General features: G+C 38.4%; 1 protein-coding gene across 2 annotated transcripts in view; it reads right to left on the reverse strand.

Moving 5' to 3' along the window:
- The window catches only part of LOC127934160 (voltage-gated potassium channel subunit beta-1), a 128,614-nt gene that overhangs the window by 60,453 nt on the left and 46,651 nt on the right, over positions 1 to 21,510 (reverse strand). For both annotated transcript variants that reach the window (XM_052531350.1, XM_052531351.1), the window contains exon 2: positions 241 to 284. In XM_052531350.1, the coding sequence (XP_052387310.1) occupies positions 241 to 284 (44 nt within the window). The remainder of the gene's footprint in view (positions 1 to 240; positions 285 to 21,510) is intronic.

The following is a 21,510-nucleotide window of genomic DNA, read 5'->3' on the forward strand; positions in this document are numbered from 1 at the left end:
TTGTGTGTGTGTTTGTGAAAGAGGGAAAATGCTAGATAGAGTAAGCACAGTGTAATGATTAATGAGCTGTTAAACAGAACTGACCTCTGCAAAAACTGTCTCTGCTGCTATCTACTGATTTACTACACTAAAAACATACAGCATATGGATATATATATATATATATATATATATATATATATATATATATATATATATATATATATATATATATATATATATATATAATGTAATACTCACCCAAACCAAGGCATGATACTCTCAATCCAGATTTCCCAAGGTTCCTAGACAGACAGGAATAGAGAGAAGACAGAGAGAAAATAAAACATTTATATTAGATAGGGCATTGGTATCCTTCTGGCTCAGGCTTCATGGAGCTAAACAGTATTTCTCAAAGTAAATTCTAGCTGGGACACATAACGTACACAAATGCAAACATGTCAACAAAAGTATGTCAGAATTTATGACACAATGTAAATAACAAACTCAACATTATGCTCAGCTGTCTTTTTCTGGTCAACTAATGTTGTCTGAGAAAATGTTCCCGTTGCAAAGTTTTATGAAGATGAACAAAGCTTTTACGGATTGGGGCGACATGGGGTTAAGTTATTAATGACAAAATTGTAATTTTGGGGTGGAGTAACCCTTTAATGACCATATAGTTTTTATTAATGTTTATTTCAGCCTTAGTTTTAATTATTAGAGTACATCAAGTTAAATTAAATGATGAAAATGTATGTGTTTTTTTTTTATATTTTAGTTTATTATATTTTGAGAACTTTTTTTATTCTAGTTTTAGTGTATTATAATATACGATGACATTGTAGTGCAAAAAAATGAACAAAGTCATAGCAAGGCCAGTATTTTGCATTAATAACTTTAATTAATATGAAAATTCCACCACCTACTCCACAAAAAAAATGCTGTCCACCATTTTATTCTTTACATGTACAGTATTTAATTAAACACAGCATAAAACGTTCAAAAGTTTGAAGTGGGCTCATGACACATGGTATGATTTCTGCTAATAATCCCACATATAATCATATCAGTTGCCAGGCCACCAGAATTTCTTTAAATATTTTGACTTTATTCTCACATTGCTATGATATATTCTCAAAATATTATGACTTTATTCTTATCTTTTCTTTTTTTTTTTTATTTAGGTCCAGATGGTGTACAGTAGTTACAGCAATCTACCAGCAGAGGTTTACAGGTTCATGCTAGCCAACCAAACTTTGAGTTGAATAGCAAAGGCACTGCTAGTCATCTTAAAAAAAAAAAACAAGCACTGGCAATGTGTTGATCTGGGAAGGAATGTTCCGAAGTGAGGTAAATTTCAACAGATTTCCCCTGCTCAGGGAGTAGGGAGCAATGAACACTGTATAGGGACCATGTTAATGGGAACACAGTTCAAGCACAGAGCTCCCTTCTGACAAGCTGATTATCTGAAGTAGGTGTGTTAACAAAGAGAGACATGCAAAATATGCAGAGATAGGGGTGCGAGGACTGGAATTGAGAACCGCTGCCATACACAGATCAAAACAACAGAGATTTTGTGAAAAACTGTCATGACAGCTGTGTGAGCACCGTAAACCAGATTAAAGGGAATATATTGTTTTTAATAAGATTTACTGATATCAAGTGGATTGGGATTAGCGACAAACTTTGCAGGGAACACAGAAAAGTGCTGACAGAGAGAGAGAAAATGAGGATGAGTAACTTAAGAGAGAGAAAATGCAAGCTGGTGCATTCTGCTGTGAGAGTGCATTACCTCTCTGATACTATCAGTATGAATTTATTTCTCTGCATCAAGGCCAGAGAATGAAGGTCCAGGATAATAACAGATTCACCGTGCTGCAGATAATAAACCTGCAGTTGTGACATATTACACATGGCCAATGCACAACCGGTACCCAAAAACTTACACAGCATGTTCTGTAAAATACAGTCTGATGTTACCATTAGTTTCCGAGGATCCATCTGTCAACTTGTGACAGTTCATAACAACATTAAGTTGAAAAGTGTGACTGAAGAGATAGCACAACCCCCTTTCAAGACCCAGACCAAGGTATAAAGAAGCAGAAACAATAACATGACTACAAGCCTATACACACCTGGAACAAATATTTGTTGAATACAGTACTGAAACCGGGTACAGAAAGTCGTACATCAAAGGTTTCTTTCTTTCTTTTTTTAGTGCATTAATATTAGGTAATTGATTACGTGTCATGAATCGCAACTGTTACAAAATGTAATAATCTAAGTTGTTCACAATTTATATATATATATATATATATATATATATATATATATATATATATATATATATATATATATATATATATATATATATGCATGTAGGTATGTATTATACGAATATATAATTCGTATAATACATTATATATTTGTATTTTGTATAAAAATAAAAATTATGGGTTCCAGTCAGATTGAGAAAGACATTTAAGATTACATTAAAGGGGCTGCTCAATGTAAGCTGCACCAAAGACCAATGAAGCATTGCACACTACAGAAATCCAGAGGAGCATGACCACAACAGTGGCACAACTCAAGGAAACAAGTTCTAGTGTTGCAGAGGACAATGTGTTATGTATAATTCTGTGTGTACATCTACAATGTGACTGTCGATCTACACTGACATCAAACAGAGCAGAACCATCCAGAGACCAAACATAACTTTTCAAAGCAACACACACACATCGTTTATCTCAAGTTAATGTGAGGGAGTTTAATCCTGAGAGATATATAGAGGTGCTAAACGATGTAATTACTTATCACAATCATTCTCTTCAAAGGTACTCCAGCAGGCCGTGTGGTCAGTGGCTCTGAGGGGATTCGAGAAGTTTCTGCACCAGCAGCTCCTTTCAGCAGACTTGAACTGATCACTCACATGTTTCTCAATGAATAATTAAGGGAGTGAAGCAGATGTATTGTTCTGATGTAAAACAGCATCAGAAAATATTGTATAGTCAGGCCCGGTCCTAGCATTTTGGGGGCCCTAAAGCAGATATTCAAAAGAGTGCCAACCCATAACCACACCCCATCCCCCATCGTACTCATATTACACTGACAGCTTATTGTAAAGCATTTTGTATCATTGAGATAATATTATAGTTATAATTTTAGTTATTTTAGAACATCAAGATAAACTAAATGATATGGGGAAATGTTGCCTTGTCAACTAGCTAAAATTATATATATATATATATATTAGTTAAATAACTCCGTTGTAAAAATCTGTGTCTACTCAGTATTTACATTTTAACATATAAATATTATTTATTTATGTATTTAGCAAAGTTGATTCAAAAGGTTTTAAAAACATATTAAATGGTGTTTTTTGAAAATCAAAAAATGCACAAAGTTTTCTGTGAGGGGTAGATTTAGGTGTAGGGTTGGTGTAGGCCGATAGAAAATACAGTTTGTGCAGTATAAAAACTATTACGCACCGTAAACCACCAATACAAACTTCTAAAATCTTTTTGTATTCTGCTTTATTTTTTATTTATTACACAATTAACAAAAGCAAAAAAAAAAGCCTCTAACACTAGCTTGTTCTTTTCTTTTTCTATTCTATCTGTTTTCTTTTTATTTATATAATATATATTTAAAAAACTTTGCTACACTTGTTACAGCACTTGCCTATCATTGCTCTCTTGTTGATTTTGATTGCTTCCATTGTCCTCATTTGTAATTTGCTTTGGATAAATGTGTCTGCTAAATGACTAATATATAAAATGTGTGTGTGTGTGTTTGTACAGGTAGATGACAAAATTTACTGTCATGATTACTTTAGAAAACATAACCTATAATCTGAGAAGAATAGAGTCAATCAGACTCATGCAGTATTCATGGCGCAATAATCAGAGAACAGCTCTCTCACCCATTGTCTCTACTATCTGTCATAATTGTTACATCCCTGCCCCTGTTTTCTTTTTATCTTTTGAGTTCTAGGACTGACTCCTTTTTGGTGAGCAGGATTGCACCAATGAAGATCAGCTGCACCTGTGGCAAACTATTTAAGGAGCTCCTAAATTTTGCCTAGTTCTCTCTCATTTGGGTTTTTGTGATTTTTGTTTGAAGAGTGGGTTCTTGAATTTGTGTTCCCATATAATTTCACAACTCTACCAACCTCATTTCCAACGGTTTATTGATTTGATTTTTTCTATAATTATCTTTGTGTTCGAACCCTAGACATTATTTGTTTAATTTTAAATAAACTTACAATTTCTTTATTAGAAATCATCTTGTCAGTTGTCCTCTTTATGTTATGACTTTGAGCCGGGTCGTAATACAAATTGGGGCCTCGTCTGGGATCAATAATGGTTTGGATTTGAGGTTTTATTTGTTGAGTGGAGTGTGGAAAGGGGTATTGGATTATTAAAAGTCTCCGGTTAGGTAGAGTGTTCCAGCTGGGTTGCTAGTCAATCCTTCCAACAGCACACTGTTTGTTTTGTTAGTTTGTTATTTTTGAAAGTATCCCGGGTGGAGATTTAATCTCTGTTGGGGGTACGCTATTCAGGGCCTGGTTTTTTGCCAGGTGACATGAAGTTTAGTGTTTAAAGTGGCCCCGAGTCTGGTAAGCCTTTGAAGATTAGAAAGGATTTTTTTTGTTTTTTTTTGTACCGGAGTTGCTGTCTAAGATAGCCATGTTCAGTGGTGTTTTGTTTAGTATCATTGTTTAGTGTTGGGAACTTGTGAAAAGTTATGTTGAGCAGGATTTTTTTTTTCTCACCCCCACTTTCTTCAGGTCGGTAAGTAACTTTGCACCAGTAACCAAAGTTGTTGGTATGTCAATGTGTTGGGTAACATGCGGTGGTGATGTAGCATGCCAAGTTGTTGAATGTGGTCCGCAATTTAGACATGATTTTGGTGATTTATGAGGAGGTTTCTTTTTGAAGATTACCATAGTGTTCGCATGTTACCTGTTGAGAGGTTTTTGGTAAACCTATATAGTGTTTGGGTAAGTGATTGACTTGTTGAATGGTGCAGATTAAAATGACCTTTTTAGTAGTTGTGTGTAAATGGAGTTGGTCAAAAGTTTAAATCCTTGTTTTTTTGAAATATATTTGAAAGGATACTTTGGTGTTTTTGGGAACTCCTAAAGTGGCTACTGTTTTGAAGGTGTAGAGTTTAGCTATGGCTTCTAATGTGGAAGTTTTTTTGAAAGAGCCTTCTGAGGAAGCACTTGAAAAGTGCACTAAAGAGCAGCTGTTGTTGGTTGCTGCTCATTATGATATAGAGCTTACTAGTGCTGATAAGAAACTTAAAGAGTCGATCTTAAAAAGTTTAAAGGGCACTTTAGAGGAAAAGAACATTTTTGGTGGAAAATTACAGGTGCCAGTTCCCATTGTTGGCAGTGAAGTCAAGCTGAAAGAGATGGCATTACGGGAAAAAGAGTTGGATTTGGAGTTAGTGAGGTGTCGTCTAGAACAAGACCAATTAGCTTTGAAAGTGAAAGAGCTGCAGGGAGAAATTGGAGGGACAGGAAAGAGAGCGTGAGCGGGCTTTTGACCTTGAAAATGGACCTGACCTGAAAATGGAGTTTGAGTTGGCAGGTCGGAAGCCTGAGGGCCAATCGCCGGTTTCACCTTTTGTTGTTCCCTCCGAGATTCCTCAAAGGGTAGAGCAAGTTTTTGATATTGGGAAACATATAAGGATGGTTCCTCCTTTTTCTGAAAAAGAGGTAGAGAAGTATTTCTCCCACTTAGAGAGAGTTGCTACTACACTGAAGTTGCCTAAGGAGGTTTGGACGCTGCTTTTAGTTCAGTTCAGTTCAGTTTATTTATATAGCACATTTAAAAACAACCATGGTTGACCAAAGTGCTTAACAATGTCTAGAAAAGAAAACTAGAGAGTCACATACAAATAAAACAAATACAGTAAAAACATACCAATGTCACAGCTCAGCTTGATATAAAAGCCAAGGAATACAAGTGTGTCTTAAGAAATGACTTAAAAATTCCAACAGTCTGAGCAGTTCTTATGTGTACAGGTAAACTATTCCACAAATTAGGTGCCACCACTGAAAAAGCCCGGTCAGGGCTAGTTCTTGGAACACTGAGGAGCACCTGACTGGATGACCTCAATGCTTTAACGGGGGCATGGACATGTAAAAGCTCTGATAAATACGCAGGCGCCAACCCATTTAAGATCTTAAAAACAAACAATAAAATCTTGAAATCAATCCTGAAGCAGACAGGAAGCCAGTGTAGTGAAGCTAGGACAGGGCTAATGTGCTCATACTTTTTAGTCCCAGTCAAAGGCCGAGCTGCTGCATTTTGGACTAACTGTAAGCGTTGAAGAGATGACTTATCCAGACCAACATATAAAGAGTTACAGTAGTCTAGTCTAGATGTTATAAAAGCATGAATTACACTTTCAAACTCCTTACGTGGCAGGTAGGGCTTGACTTTAGCTAACAGTCTTAGTTGAAAGAAACTGGCTTTTACAACAGAACTAATCTGTTTTTCAAATTTAAAAGCACTGTCAAAAATCACACAGAGATTCTTGGTAAATGGACGAACAAATAACCCTAAATTACCAAGTGCATCTTCACAAGCACTTAAATCCCCAGGATGACCAAACACAACAATCTCAGTCTTATTTTCATTAAGACAAAGAAAGTTCTGATCCAACCATATTTTTAAATCTTTCAGGCAATTCAGTAATGAAAGAAATGAAGCTTTGTTATTAGTATTGACAGGCAAATAAATCTGTACATCATCTGCATAACAGTGAAAAGTGATATTGTGCTTTCTAAAAATATACCCCAAGGGCAGCATATACAAAGAAAACAACATAGGGCCCAATACTGACCCTTGAGGGATGCCACAAAAAAGAGGGTGGGCAGATGATGAAAATTAACCAAGGTGAACAGAAAAACTTCTGTCTGTCAAATATGACTGAAACCATTTAAGGGCTATGCCCTTAATACCGACACAGTGTTCAAGTCTAGATAAAAGAATAGAATGATTGACCGTATCAAAGGCCGCAGTAAAATCCAAAAGGACTAAAACAGCAGAGTGTCACGGAGACGAACCCCGTGATTCCCTCTACTGGCCAGCAGAGGGCTCCATCTCCGGAATACTGACTCTCACACTCACCTATACTGATTCGCACTACACTACCCATCATCCCCGCACCCCCACTCTGATCACCTACAGGTGCAGCTCATTGGCACGGAGATATAAGCTGCACAACTCCATCAGCCAAACGCGAAGTCTTGTTTTGCTCCGGCTGACATTTCCAAGCGTTATTTCCCGTGTTTGATTTCCTGTTACCAGTACTGTTTTGCTTACCGTCTCTTGAAACCTTGCTGCCTGCCTCTTGACCTTGGATTGTTTATTGGACTCTGAATCTTGCCTGTTTCCCCTGAACCTCTGCTTGTGTTTGACGACGATTCTGATTATCTCTACTGTTGTGTTTGCTGGTCCTGATCCCCGCCTGTACGACCTCGAGTCTTTCAATAAAGCCTGCTAAATGGATTCCCTGTCTGATGAGTCGTTACACAGAGTTACCAGGGTCCACAGTTAAAAGAAGATCATTAGAAACTCTTAAAAGAGCAGTTTCTGTACTGTGAAGGGGCTTAAAACCAGACTGAAAATTTTCATATATACTAAATTCATCAATAAATGACTGAAGTTGATTAAAAACAAATCTCTCTAAAACTTTCGATAAAAGGGGAGTTTAGATATAGGTCTAAAATTTGACAAATTGGAAGGATCCAAGTTATTCTTTTTCAGTAGTGGTTGTACAATGGCATGTTTAAAAACAAATGGTACACACCCTGAGCTGAGAGATGTATTGACCAAAGATACAATGCTTTGCCCAACAGTGTCAAAGACATCTTTAACTAAACGTGCAGGAATACTGTCAAGGGGGCAGGTCGTAGGACGTAGCTGTTTTACTATGTCAAAAAGATAGGAGAATGTAACCGGCTCAAACTGCTGAAAGAGAGCTGGGCAAAAAGAAAAACCGGGGGAGTTACTGATAACTGTAAAGGGTGGAAAACTGAGACCAGCAATTTTGTCCACAAAGTGTTTCAGAAAGTTTTCACATAACATTAAAGATGGCACAGTACAATCTGAATCACGTGGGTTAACGAGAGAATTAAATACATTAAAAAGAACCTGAGGCCGCTGGCTGTTACTGGCTACGAGGTCAGAATTTTTTTTTAGTTTTGGCCGCTTTAACTGCTCTCTGATATTTACATAATGCGTTCTGCATAATTTCGAACGAGATTTTAAGTTTATCTCTTTTCCACTTTCTCTCAGCTACTCTGCAGGCACGTCTGAGAGAGCGGGTAGTGTCATTTAACCAAGGTTCTGAAAGAACTTTGGGACGTTTTTTCCTCAACGGAGCGAGCGAGTCTAAAATCTCAGTACAAGTAGAGTCAAATAAGGCCGTGAATTCTTCTACACTGAGATTACAGTCATCAAGATTGTACAACAGTGAATCCTTAAAACATTAGAAAACTGTGAAGCAGTTAAAGGGTTAATTGCTCGAACACTGGGTTGCGCAGAAGCACAGGGTGAAATCTCAGAATTGGGAACAACCAGAGTAAATAAAACAGGCAGGTGGTCTGAAATACTTGTGTCACATATTTCACTGAGAGTAATACATAAACCATAGGACAACACAAGGTCCAAAGTATGTCCTTTTTCATGGGTCAGACCAGTGACTGACTGCGTTAGATTAAATGAATCAATTAGACTGAGAAAATCTTTAACCAGAGGTTTTGATTCGCAGCACACATGAATGTTAAAATCACCAATAATTAAAAAACGATCATATTTCAATGCAATCGCCGCCACAAATTCTGCAAAGTCCTGGATAAAATTCTTATTGTACTTTGGAGGTCGATATACCACCAAATGTGTGCTTTTGCACAATGTGTGCTTACGGGTAAGGCTCAAGAGGTTTATTCAGAACAGAGTGCGGTTTATGATACTGTTAAAACCTCCATTCTCCATGTTTACGAGTTAGTGCCCGAAGCATATCGTCAGCGCTTTCGAAATTACTTTAAATGTGAGAAGCAGACGTTTGTAGAGTTTGCTCGAGAAAAGGAGAACATGTTTGATAGGTGGTGTGCTTCTAAGCAGGTTGAGACCAAAGAAAAGCTCAGGGAGTTGGTTCTTTTAGAAGAGTTTAAGAATTGTCTCCCAGAAGGTCTAGTTAGTTACTTGAATGAACAGAAGGTTTCCAAGTTGTGTGATGCAGCCACTAGGGCTGATGAATTTTCTCTAACCCATAAAGGGTTGTTTGGAAATCGTGAGCTAAAAAGAAACTACTATCAGAATCGAAGTTGGTCATGGCCGGATCTAGTTCTGGTTCAACCTCTCCTAGGAAACTTGAGGCAGTTCCTGTAAAGGCAAATATTATTTGTTTCTATTGCAAAAAGCCAGGTCATAAGATATCAGAGTGTTTTGTTCTCAATAAGAAAGCAAAATCTACCAAGCCAGTGGGGTTAACTACTGCATGCCAATTGCCCCTTTTGTCAAGTGACGAGTGTTTTGAGCGCCATTCTCCGAAGGGGGAGAACATGGAAATTAGTGATGGTTCCACTGATTATACTCCTTTTTTAACAACTGGAGTTGTCTCTTTATCTGGACAGGACGGTGGTGTTCCGGTGCGTATTCTCAGGGACACGGGAGCTGCACAATCGTTACTTCTTATACAGAGGTATTACCTCTGTCTGACCAGACTGATACAGGTGCTCAAGTTTTGGTAAGAGGGTTTGAAATGGGCTGTACCATTGTCCCTTTACATCGCATTTGTATGAAGTCACCCTTGGTTTCTGGTCAGGTAGTAGTAGGAGTGCTACCTTCTTTGCCAATTGAAGGGGTTTCCTTCATTTTGGGCAATGATTTGGCAGGAGTTAAAGTGATACCTAGCCCTCAAGTTACCGAAGCGCCTATTCCTTACATTCCTTACAGAAAATCATTGATTACAAGGGATCAACTCATTTTAAAACAGAGTAAAGACTCTTCTTTATCTTCTCTGTTAGATGAACTGAGTACGGAGCAAGAGGTGAATGAGTTGTCATTTGGGTTTTTCCAGAAGGACGGGGTGCTAATGAGAAAATGGTGCCCTCGATCTTTGTCGGAACAAGATGACTGGTGCAATGTTTTTCAGGTCGTGGTACCTCAGGTTTTTCGTGAAGAAGTTCTCAAGCTAGCGCATGACTGTAGTATGGCCGGACATCTTGGTATAAATAAGACATATAATCGTATATTGCAGAATTTCTATTGGCCTGGTCTAAAAAGACATGTAGTTTCTTATTGTAAGACATACCATATTTGCCAGGTAACCGGTAAATCCAACCAAACTATACCTGTTGCTCCTTTGCATCCTATTCCAGCTTTTGAGGAGCCTTTTGTAGAGTTTTAGTAAATTGTGTTGGTCCATTACCTAAAACCAAACGCGGCCACCAGTATTTGTTGACAGTTATTTGTGCATCTACTCGCTTCCCTGAAGCCGTTCCTTTAAGGAAGATAACAGCTCCCGCTGTGGTACAGGCCTTGCTGAAGTTCTTCTCAATGTTCGGGCTTCCAAAATCTGTTCAGTCTGATCAAGGGTCCAATTATATGTCCAAAATTTTTGAGCAGGTGCTGGATCAGTTGGGTATTTCATCTTGCCATTCTAGTGCTTGCCACCCAGAGTCCCAGGGAGCCCTTGAGAGGTTTCATCAAACCCTGAAAGCCATGTTAAGAACTTACTGTCTTGAGTTCCAGAGGGACTGGGATGAAGGGGTGCATTTCATGCTTTTTGCCGCCAGAAAGGCTGTACAGGATTCTCTGGGGTTTAGTCCTGCTCAATTGTTTTTTGGCCATAATGTCCGTGGTCCATTGAAATTGTTAAAGGAGAAATGGCTGGCCGAGGCATCTGATTCTTCCAATCTGCTGGACTATGTTAGTCATTTTCGACATCGGCTTAGTAAAGCCTGTGAAATTGCTCATACTAATTTGGCTGGCTCACAGAAAAAGATGAAAGCCTGGTATGACAAGCAGGCTAAGAAACTGGATTTTTCAGTAGGAGATCAAGTTCTGGCTTTGCTTCCTATACATGGTTCGTCATTACAGGCACGGTTTTCAGGGCCTTACACCATTGAACGCAAGGTTGGTGATCTAGATTATGTCATTTCTACGCCAGGCAGACGTAAGCATAGTCGTTTGTGTCATATTAATATGCTGAAGGAGTACTTTGTTAGAGCCAGAAACTCTGATGGATTAACCAATAATCTGGCTGTTTTACTGTGTGTGCCCGTTTTTCTGGAGGAACTTGGTGATGTGCAAGTACCTGTAACTTGGTTAAATAACTCTCAAATTCTCTTTAATCTTGAGGCTCATCTCCCTTATTTGCCTCCAATGGAAAGGTCTACACTTGTAGAACTGATCAGTTCCTATAGTCTTTGTTTCCAGATGTGCCTAACCAAACAAATTTTGTGGTGCATGATATTGATGTTTCAGGTGCTGCTCCTGTGAAACAACATCCATACCGGGTAGGTCCTGAAAAGCGTGCACTATTGAGCAAAGAGGTGACCTATTTGACTGAGTATGGAATTGCTGTACCAAGCCAAAGTGCCTGGAGTTCGCCATGAATTTTGGTACCCAAGTCTGATGGCTCTCAGAGGTTCTGTACAGACTTCCGTAAAGTTAATGCTCTAACTAAAGTAGATTCTTATCCTTTACCAAGATTTGATGATTGCATTGACCGGGTAGGGCCTGCCAGTTATGTGACCAAGTTAGATCTGTTGAAGGGCTACTGGCAGGTTCCTCTTTCTGACAGAGCCAAAGAGATTTCTGCATTTGTGACCCCAGATGGGTTATGGGAATATCAGGTTATGGCTTTTGGCATGCAAAATGCTGCTTCTACTTTCCAGAGATTAGTCAATTGAGTGATATCAGGGTTAAACAATTGTGGGGCATATCTGGACGACATTGTGGTGTATAGTTCTGATTGGAGTAGTCATATAACTCAAATAAAGGCTATATTAGATCGTTTGTTAGCTGCTAATCTGACTGTTAACTTGGCCAAGTGTGAATTTGCCAAAGCCACCATCACTTATTTGGGCAAAATTGTGGGGCAGGGTCAGGTACGAACAATTCGTGCTAAAGTGGAAGCTATAGACCTTTTTCCTGTGCCTCAGTCTCGTAAGGATTTGAGAAGGTTTTTGGGAATGACTAGCTATTATCAGGCTTTTTGTCCAAATTTTGCAAGTGTAGTGAGTCCTCTTACTGATTTAAGTCCAAAAAAAGATTTTGTGTGGACGACCAATTGTCAGCAGGCCTTTGATAATGCCAAGGCATTGTTAGTGAATGCCCCTGTCTTGTCAGCCCCAAATTTCGAGACTCCTTTTAAACTGGCAGTAGATGCCAGTGAAAAGGGTGCTGTTGCAGTTCTTTTGCAGGACGATGACTGAGAGGTTGAACATCCAGTGTGTTTCTTTTCCAAAAAGTTTAATATCCATCAAAGAAACTATTCTGTAATTGAGAAGGAAGCTTTGGCATTGATTTTGGCTATTCAACATTTTGAGGTTTATTTGGGTAGCGGCAGTCCGATTAAGGTGATGACTGATCACAATCCTTTAGTCTTTTTACAGCGTAGTTGTACTACCAACCAGCGCTTAATGAGATGGAGTTTGTTTCTGCAATCATATCCTTTACAAATTCATCACATTAAAGGAAAGGAAAATGTCTCGTGTGTAATGTTCCGACCTGTGACCTTTGGGCGATTTCTAAATATGAATTCTTTCATAAATGTGGCCCTTTGTGCATGCTGAATTCCCATTTACTAGTAGGTATCTTATTCTCTTCTATTTAAATTGGTGTAGATTCATTTTTCCTCATTTTGGGGTTATGTTTATTAATTGTATTAAATAATCCAGATTATTTAATGTCTTGTGGGTGGAGGTGTTACATCCCTGCCCCTGTTTTCTTATCTTTTGAGTTCTAGGACTGACTCCTTTATGGTGGGCGGGATTGCTCCAATGTAGATCAGCTGCACCTGTGGCAAACTATTTAAGAAGCTCCTAAATTTTGCCTAGTTCTCTCTCATTTGGGTTTTGTGATTTTTGTTTGAAGAGTGGGTTCTTGAATTTGTGTTCCCATATTATTTCCACAACTCTACCAACCTCATTTCCAACTGTTTATTGATTTGATTTTGTGTTGATATTTACTATAATTATCTTGTGTTCGAACCCTAGACATTATTTGTTTAATTTTAAATAAACTTACAATTTCTTTATTAGAAATCATCTTGTCAGTTGTCCTCTTTATGTTATGACTTTGTGCCTGGTCGTAACAATAATAAAGTAATGTTTAGAGAACAACACATCCGAGCCCTTATTGGGTTTATGATGTTCATCATTGTGTTTTCAGGGTCAACCTCAGTTCCTGCAGCACATAGTTTGCCTCAAATCTGTTCTGTAATCTCAGAGGTCCAATCCATCCATTTAATTCAGTCTCTCTTGACACCTTTCCAGTGTTAAAAGTCATCTGGTGTGTCAGATACATGTGCCGTGGTGTTATATATGAACTGAATCAGCCATAGGAGCCGAAACAGGTTCTTCATGAAGGTTACAGTCACCGCATGCTATACTTAGAGAATCCCAGTCTCTTCAGACGTGCATCTCTGACCGATACAGGCCTAATTAGGTAAGAAGTCCCTGTGCACATGAAACATTATTTCATGTTTCTTAGTAGAAGGTATTGTGACATGTGAGAGAAGCTGGTGAAGTACAGCATGATATAGTTATTATATAAGTGACAAAGACAGACATAGGAATTTGATGAAATAAAGTGAATAAGGGGGAAAAAAAATCTGAAAGAAAAAGATATAGTAAAATCTGTGATCATTACAAAACTGTCTGCATCAATTACTTGCAAACATGCTTCTTTCTAAGAAAAGCCACTTGGTTATATGATGGAGTGAAATGTATGCATGTATACTGAAATGTATACAATAGTCATTTTAGTTTTCTAATATGTTACTGTACACTTGAAAAACAAAATACCACACAAAGAATTTTGCCTTTTGATTTAATAAAGTACATCCAAACAGCAAACGTCAACATTAATAATGTCATGATTATGATGCAATATCTATTCCCTCATTCACACAACATTCCTTCAATGGCTTTACTTCCTGTCAAAATAAAGCAATGAATGAAACCTTAAGTTAAAAACAAGCCATAGTATGCATTTCTTTAGAGGTGTCTGAAAACAAAAATTATTTAAAGTGTCATGGTGCAATCAAAACTTCATTATACAAGAACTCAAAGAACTGCCTATACCAACCACAGAGAACACTGCAAAATTAAACATCTAATATCTGGATATGTTTACTCTGCAGCAGATGAGAAAGAAATATAAACTGCTAGATGCTTAATAGGGAAGAACCTACAGTGAGGATACAGTGCCTCTATGCTAGGCTAGCACACATAGATCAATCTGATTGATGGCAGGCCTTTTCCTTCTTACTCTAATGCGGATAAAAGTCTGAGATGTTGGGCTGCATGTTTAATAGACAACAAAATGCAGAGAGGTATAATAAGATGAAACATTGCAGATGATCCACCCAGCAGTAAGAAAAGTGTGTTATCTCATAGGGAAAAACATTATACGTGATGTTATTGTTTGGAGGTATATTATGTTATACTGAGCCTGAAATTTTGACTAACCCGGAATCCCAACAGAATGGATTTTGCAATGCAGAGAGAAATGAAGTAAATAAAGTGTTGAAAATGAACAGTTCTGCTTGCCTGCCACATTGAGCAATGCTCTGCCTTGTGCTCTACTCAAAAGAAGAGGGAGCAATCTGCATAAATCAGGAGCAAATCACCTACTGTACGTCCACAGCTTGAGAGGTCTGGCTGATGTAATCGAATATATTAAAGGTCGACTGAAGAATAAATAAGTTTAAAGTATTGTTGAGTTAAATTGCTTTGTAAAATGTTAAAAGGTAAACAATAAATGCTACGTGTATGTTCTGTTCAGTGAGTAAATATTTTCAGGGTGATATCACTTGTATTCATAGTTTAAGTAATGATAAGTGAGACACTGGATTGTATGTTGACATACAGAATCTGAAATGTAAACCCTTCTATACAGCGATTTACCAAGATGAATTTTTGAAACCAAAATGTAAGTTTTCATTTAGGCAAAAATAATAAAAATGAAATTGAAGATAAATTGTCAGTGTAACACAGTTTCGGAAGAAGGAGGCGGGAACCGGCGAACATCTGAACATTAAACTTTAATAAATAAATAAACACCAAACGAAAGTAAAAGTGGCAGGCCATCACAGACTACTGCCACATAAAACACAATTTGTTCACTCTAAGTATATTACGCTGTCATTGTCACTGCCACTGACAGTAATTATGGGCCCTCTATTCTGTTTATTCCAAAACTGAACTTTGAATTCATGACTTTCAAATTTGTGGAATTTGACAGGAAGAGGAATTTAATCAATTAATTTATCAATCTGTCTATCTATCAATCTATCTGTCTATCCATCCATCCCTGTCCTTCCTATTAAAACCCTAAGGATGAGTTCAGGAGCTTAAAAAAGTGTTTGATGGCTTCGAAACTTATTATCAAGCTTATAGAAACTTCACTTTTAGTTACAAATGACAGCTACTGTAATAATGTTTTTGAATCGCAATTCAGTTTAATTTTACTTTTTGACATTAAAATGCATACTATTTGCAGATGTGCATTTTTTTACTGAAGACTGATCTGAACAAAATATCAGTGGAACTCTCATTTATCAGTAAACGTATAGTATAATGTCAATTTTAAAAAGTAAATTATTAAAAAGCTATGAATACTAATCACGTTGGTGATTTATGTTTCTGCCAACTGTCCAACCAACTGCTGACTGAATGAAAACAGACTTTTCCCCAATCTTTTTCTATTTAAACACAATAGATGGACATCTCTGACCACTGTGCTCAAATCCCGCATCTTTTGCAGCACCTTGGCACCAGACAAGTCACAGGAGTTCTTAAAATGTAGCGCTTAATTTTAAAGTGGTTCAACCAGTGGCGTAGCCACGGGTGTGCCAGGGTGTGCCTGTGCCACCCACAGTGGCAGTTGGCACACCTAAAAATAATCTAACTACCTTTCTAATCTTTTTGTATTAATTTTTTTCTTTTCATTTATTATGCAATTATATATATGTGTGTATGTGTAAAGACCTTTAACTGGCTTGCTCAATTCTTTTTTTTTTTATTATATCTGTTTTCTTTTTATTTATTATATTATTTAAAAGCCCATGCTACATGTACTGTGTTAACCTATCTAAGACTTGTTATAGTACTTATATAGCCTATCATTGCTTTTTTTGTTTTTTTTGATTGCTTCCACTGTCTTCATCTGTAAGTCGCTTTGTATAAAAGCGTCTGGTAAATGAATAAATGTAATGTAAAATATATCTGCCGACATTTGGACTGCCAACCAATCAGCAAACAGCAGCTGACTGTGACCCCAGCAATCTAAGACATAAACAGATAATTTTTGATTGCACATTGCTAGCTAGCAATATGTCACAGAGTTCCTTTCTTAATTTTTTTTTAGCAAAAGAACTCGGCTTGATGGACAGCCAGACACAAGGCCTTAACGTTACACCTGAGGAGGATGTTTCTCCCTCCCCAGGCACAACATCAACAGACAGTGTTGCCAGATTGGAAATGTCCAAGTATCGTACCAGAAGTTCAAAATTATCGTATTTGGAAGAAAATTATTTAATTTAACAATTAACTACATTTTGACACAACCTGCAAATTACCACTAGGAGTATGGTTGGACGGAAGCAGTGCGACAAAAATACTATCTGACAATAAACGTGGCACACCCAGATTTTCATATGCACACCCATATTCTCTTTTCTGGCTACGCTACTGGGTTCAACTTTAAAAAAAAAAAAAAAAAAAAAAAAAGACCTTGTGTATTTTCCTAATTTCACTGCCCATGTTTCATTCTCTGTGAATGGGACCATTTGAGGGGAAGTCGTGGCCTAATGGTTAGAGAGTCAGACTCGCAATCGAAGGGTTGTGAGTTTGAGTCTCGGGCTGGCAGGAATTGTGGGTGGGGGGAGTGCATGTACAGTTCTCTCTCCACCTTCAATACCACGACTTAGGTGCCCTTGAGCAAGGCATTGAACCCCCAACTGCTCCCCGGGCACCGCAGCGTAAATGGCTACCCACTGCTCCGGGTGTGTGCTCACAGTGTGTGTGTGTGTTCACTGCTCTGATTGTGTGCGCACTTCGGATGGGTTAAATGCAGAGCACAAATTGTGAGTATGGGTCACCATACTTGGCTGAATGGCTGAATGTCACGTCACTTTATTTACTTTATGCATCAGTCCATTGAGGGTTTGAACCTACAACCATTCAGTTTCCAGCCCAGATCTTTGAACACAAGACTACATCAGTCTAAATAAATAAGGATCTCCTCAAAGAACTTTAACTGAGAACAGAAACAGCTGAACTCTAGTCTTTTGCTATGTACAATGTCCTCACAGAATAAATAAGTTGGCATGCATTAATCTGTAAGAGACGTGTTATTTCTCTTTGGTCTCGTTTACACCTGCACATGTTGAGCTGAGCTTTTTCCCTCCCCATGATGCCAGGATGCAGTTACCCTGTAATTATTCCTTCCCCTTCTGTGTGAGACTGAGTCAGAGGACAGTTCCCAAGTTCAAGCTCACACTCACAAACACATACATCAAACTCTCACATCAGTGCAACACAGGCACACTAATATGTACTTACAGTCATAATTACACACTGAACAGGACTGAGAAAGAGAGGGAAAGAAGGTCGTCAAGCAATGTTGATGCGAGTGGGCAGAGAAAAAAAAACTCCACTGGCTTTAGCGTGGGGATTCAAGTATTCTCTAAGTGTTAGCTTCCGGCGAGACTTCAGCCCTGTGTGGGTGTCTGATTGAGTGACTGCTTAAAATATCACACACTGGTCATTTCATTACACTCTAAGAAAGTATAGGAACTCAGTTGGTCAAGAAATGAGCATATCTCATCTACATATCTACAAATCTTCGTCTAAACAATTTTTTTGTCTTAATGAGAAGTACATTTTAAATATCTAAACAATCTTTTTTTCACTATAAAGACCCTTATGTGCAATTGAGAATTTTGATAGATATTAAAGGTTAATAAATGGAACCATCAATGCCAATAAAGTACATAAAGTTGCATATTGCATGAAACCATTTTTCATTAGTCTGGTATGGTATTTAATCAAACAAAATGACAAATGTTCATGATATGATAATCACTAAGATCATAGATCTTAAAGATCATAAAAGCCCTTACAACATGGCATAACAGTACTCACATTTTATTGTTCCAACAACGTGTGATTCAATTACTTTTTTTAATGAAGGAATACTGTGATATGTAAATATCTAACAAGGTTCTGTTCAAGAATCTCTGAAAATAAAGCCTTTTGAAAAACTATGATTACGTAAATCTTTTCCCAACATGAGTGCACATATTTTCATCCAAAGAATTTATGTAAAAAGCATACAGAAGCAAAAAAAAAAAAAAAAAAAAAAATGAATGAATGGAGGTGGAGAGCAAGAGTTAAAAACAGGGCTACGGAGAGTATAGAAAGGTCTGAGGTCAAATTCAGAAACAATTGTCAGCTCTCTCAGGCCAAAAACAGAGATTTTTTTTTTTTTTTTTTGAGTTGGATGTTTTTCTGTTATAACTGATAGCTGTCTGTAACTGTAATCCAAAGAACACTGCCATGAACATTGTCTCATCTAATCATTTCTGAACGAAACCACTGTGTTTGCATGCTGTCAGCCGGTCTTTTGTCGAGTCTGCTTTACGTGAAACAGAGAGAGAGAGCAGTAAAAAAAAAAAAAAGGCTGAGATGGCAGTAGTTCATTCCAATACTGATTAAAAAATTTACCATCTCATTGCTTCTGTAAGTGGTTTGTTATGCAACTGTTCAGGTTTCGTGTGAGGGAGCAATAAGATCTTTTATAGCTCAATAAGCCTTTTGATGACAGAAGCAATCGCCTGTATCTACTCTAAGGCTATTTCACATTGGACTGACTAATAATCCTGCAGTTCCTGATGATCCATATGTGTGATTTTCTGCTGTATTACATTTAGCCCATTTAGGCTGCTCATTATTGAGTCAATTTATATATGGAAAACAAATTATTTATTGGGGCATTACTTATGAAAAACACCTTGCTATGAACACGTCACATTCAAATGACAAATTAAAAAATGTTCTATAGTTTTGCATAGAAATATAATTTATATAAATGTATACATTAATTAAATGTAAATGTAGTATATCATTTATAAATTAATTCATAATTATGTATTATATACTATACTATTTGGAACAAGGAGGCTGAAGCAGTATTAGAATCCATTTGCAGAAGTTTATTAGGGAAATATTTTACAGACAGAGTCGTTAAACCAGACAGAGAGTCAGTACCGTAATGGCAGTCCAATCTTTCAACATGCACAAGGTGAATCCAAAAGGCAGAGACGAGTAGGCAGTCGAATAAGTCAAAAACAAACATCAGTCCAATCAGGGAGTAAATCCAATGGGGCAATCCAAGAAGCAAGAACGTGAAAACAGGCAGAATCATACACAAAGAAGTAATCAGAATAATCAATGGGAAAATGCTTGGTAAGGCAGGTAAACTGGCAATACTTTGCAAAGTAGGAACACGCTGACTCGTGTTAAATAATCCCAAATAGGAAATGATTGTAGAAGCAGAGGGATCGGTGAACAGTCAGTACTCAGGTGAGGGCTCCTTCTGCTGTTGTGATGTTACAGAATCTCCCTCCCTATGAGTGCCTCCTGGAACTCGACATGGACGTCCCCATGGTCGTGGCGCTGGTCCATCGGGTCTGGCTCGATGAAAGTCCTCAATGGGAGAAGGATTCAGAATGCTACCCATGAACTCTCTTCAGGTCCATAGCCCTCCCAGTCCACCAAATATTGGAGCTGACCCCTTCTCCTTCTTGAGTCCAGTAATTCATTAATCTTGTAGGCTGGCGCTCCATCAACATCCAGCAGCGGTGGCAGTTCTTGAGTCTCATGATTTGGGTCAGCAACCGGTGGAACGGTTTAAGCAGCGAAACATGGGAAGATGGAGAGATACGGTAGTTAGCAGGAAGCTCTAACTGGTAAGTGACCTCATTTACTCTTCGTAGAATCTTGAAAGAACCAACACTCTTTGGGCTGAGCTTTCTGCTTTGTAGCCGCAACTTGAGGTCCTGTGTAGAGAGCCAGACCCACTGCCCTGGTTGGTAGGGAGGGTGTTGCTGATGTTGCTTGTTGGCCTGGAGTTATTGTACACTTACAGCTCGTTGAAGGTGGACATGTGCACTGTCCCACAGAATGCTCTCCACACTTGTGACATGAACTGGTTGCCTCTGTCACTGACAATATCTTCTGGTATGCCATAGTTCCAGAAGACATCGTGGAATATTCCCTGTGTGGTTTCCATGGCTGTGGGGAGTCTGTTCAATGGGATCACACGGGATGACTTTGAGAATCAATCTATGATAACTAGGATTGTGGTGAAACCAGAGCAGACAGATGTGTGGACCCATTGAATTAACCTGTGTCGTAGACTTTGTGGAACATAATGTGTGTTAGGTGGGCAGTTGGCAGGGGATGGTTCTTGGAGCTGTTCTTGTTGTATCTCCTACATGATATCTCAGGTAATTGGGGCAATGATTACAGACGGGGGAAATAATGCATTCCTGGGTATGATTGTCGACGGGAAGATCAAACTGCCTAGAGAGAGCATCTGCCTTACTGTTTTTACTCTCTGGACGATAGGTCACTGTGAATTGGAATCAAGTGAAGAAGAGGGACCAGTGAGCTTGGTGTGGGTTGAGTCATTTTGCACCTTTAACCCTTTGGAGTCGGTAAACGCATATACGCGTTATGAGGTATTTTCCCCTGATAACCCCCGAAAATAACTTAAATTACACGTTCAGTTTTGATCGTACAGATAAGAGCAATACATCAATCGAATTTGTAAAAATGTAAAAAAGGGATCGGTGAACAGTCAGTACTCAGGTGAGGGCTCCTTCTGCTGTCGTGATGTTACAGAATCTCCCTCCCTATGAGTGCCTCCTGGAACTCGACGTGGACGTCCCCATGGTCGTGGCGCTGGTCCATTGGGTCTGGCTCGATGAAAGTCCTTAATGGGAGAAGGATTCAGAATGCTACACATGAACTCTCTTCAGGTCCATAGCCCTCCCAGTCCACCAAATATTGGAGCTGACCACTTCTCCTTCTTGAGTCCAGTAATTCATTGATCTTGTAGGCTGGCGCTCCATCAACATCCAGCGGCGGTGGCAGTTCTTGAGTCTCATGATTTGGGTCAGCAACCGGTGGAACGGTTTAAGCAGCGAAACATGGGAAGATGGAGAGATACGGTAGTTAGCAGGAAGCTCTAACTGGTAAGTGACCTC

The sequence above is a fragment of the Carassius gibelio genome, chromosome A18 (genome assembly GCF_023724105.1).
Source record: "Carassius gibelio isolate Cgi1373 ecotype wild population from Czech Republic chromosome A18, carGib1.2-hapl.c, whole genome shotgun sequence".
In the NCBI taxonomy this organism is placed as follows: Eukaryota; Metazoa; Chordata; class Actinopteri; order Cypriniformes; family Cyprinidae; genus Carassius; species Carassius gibelio.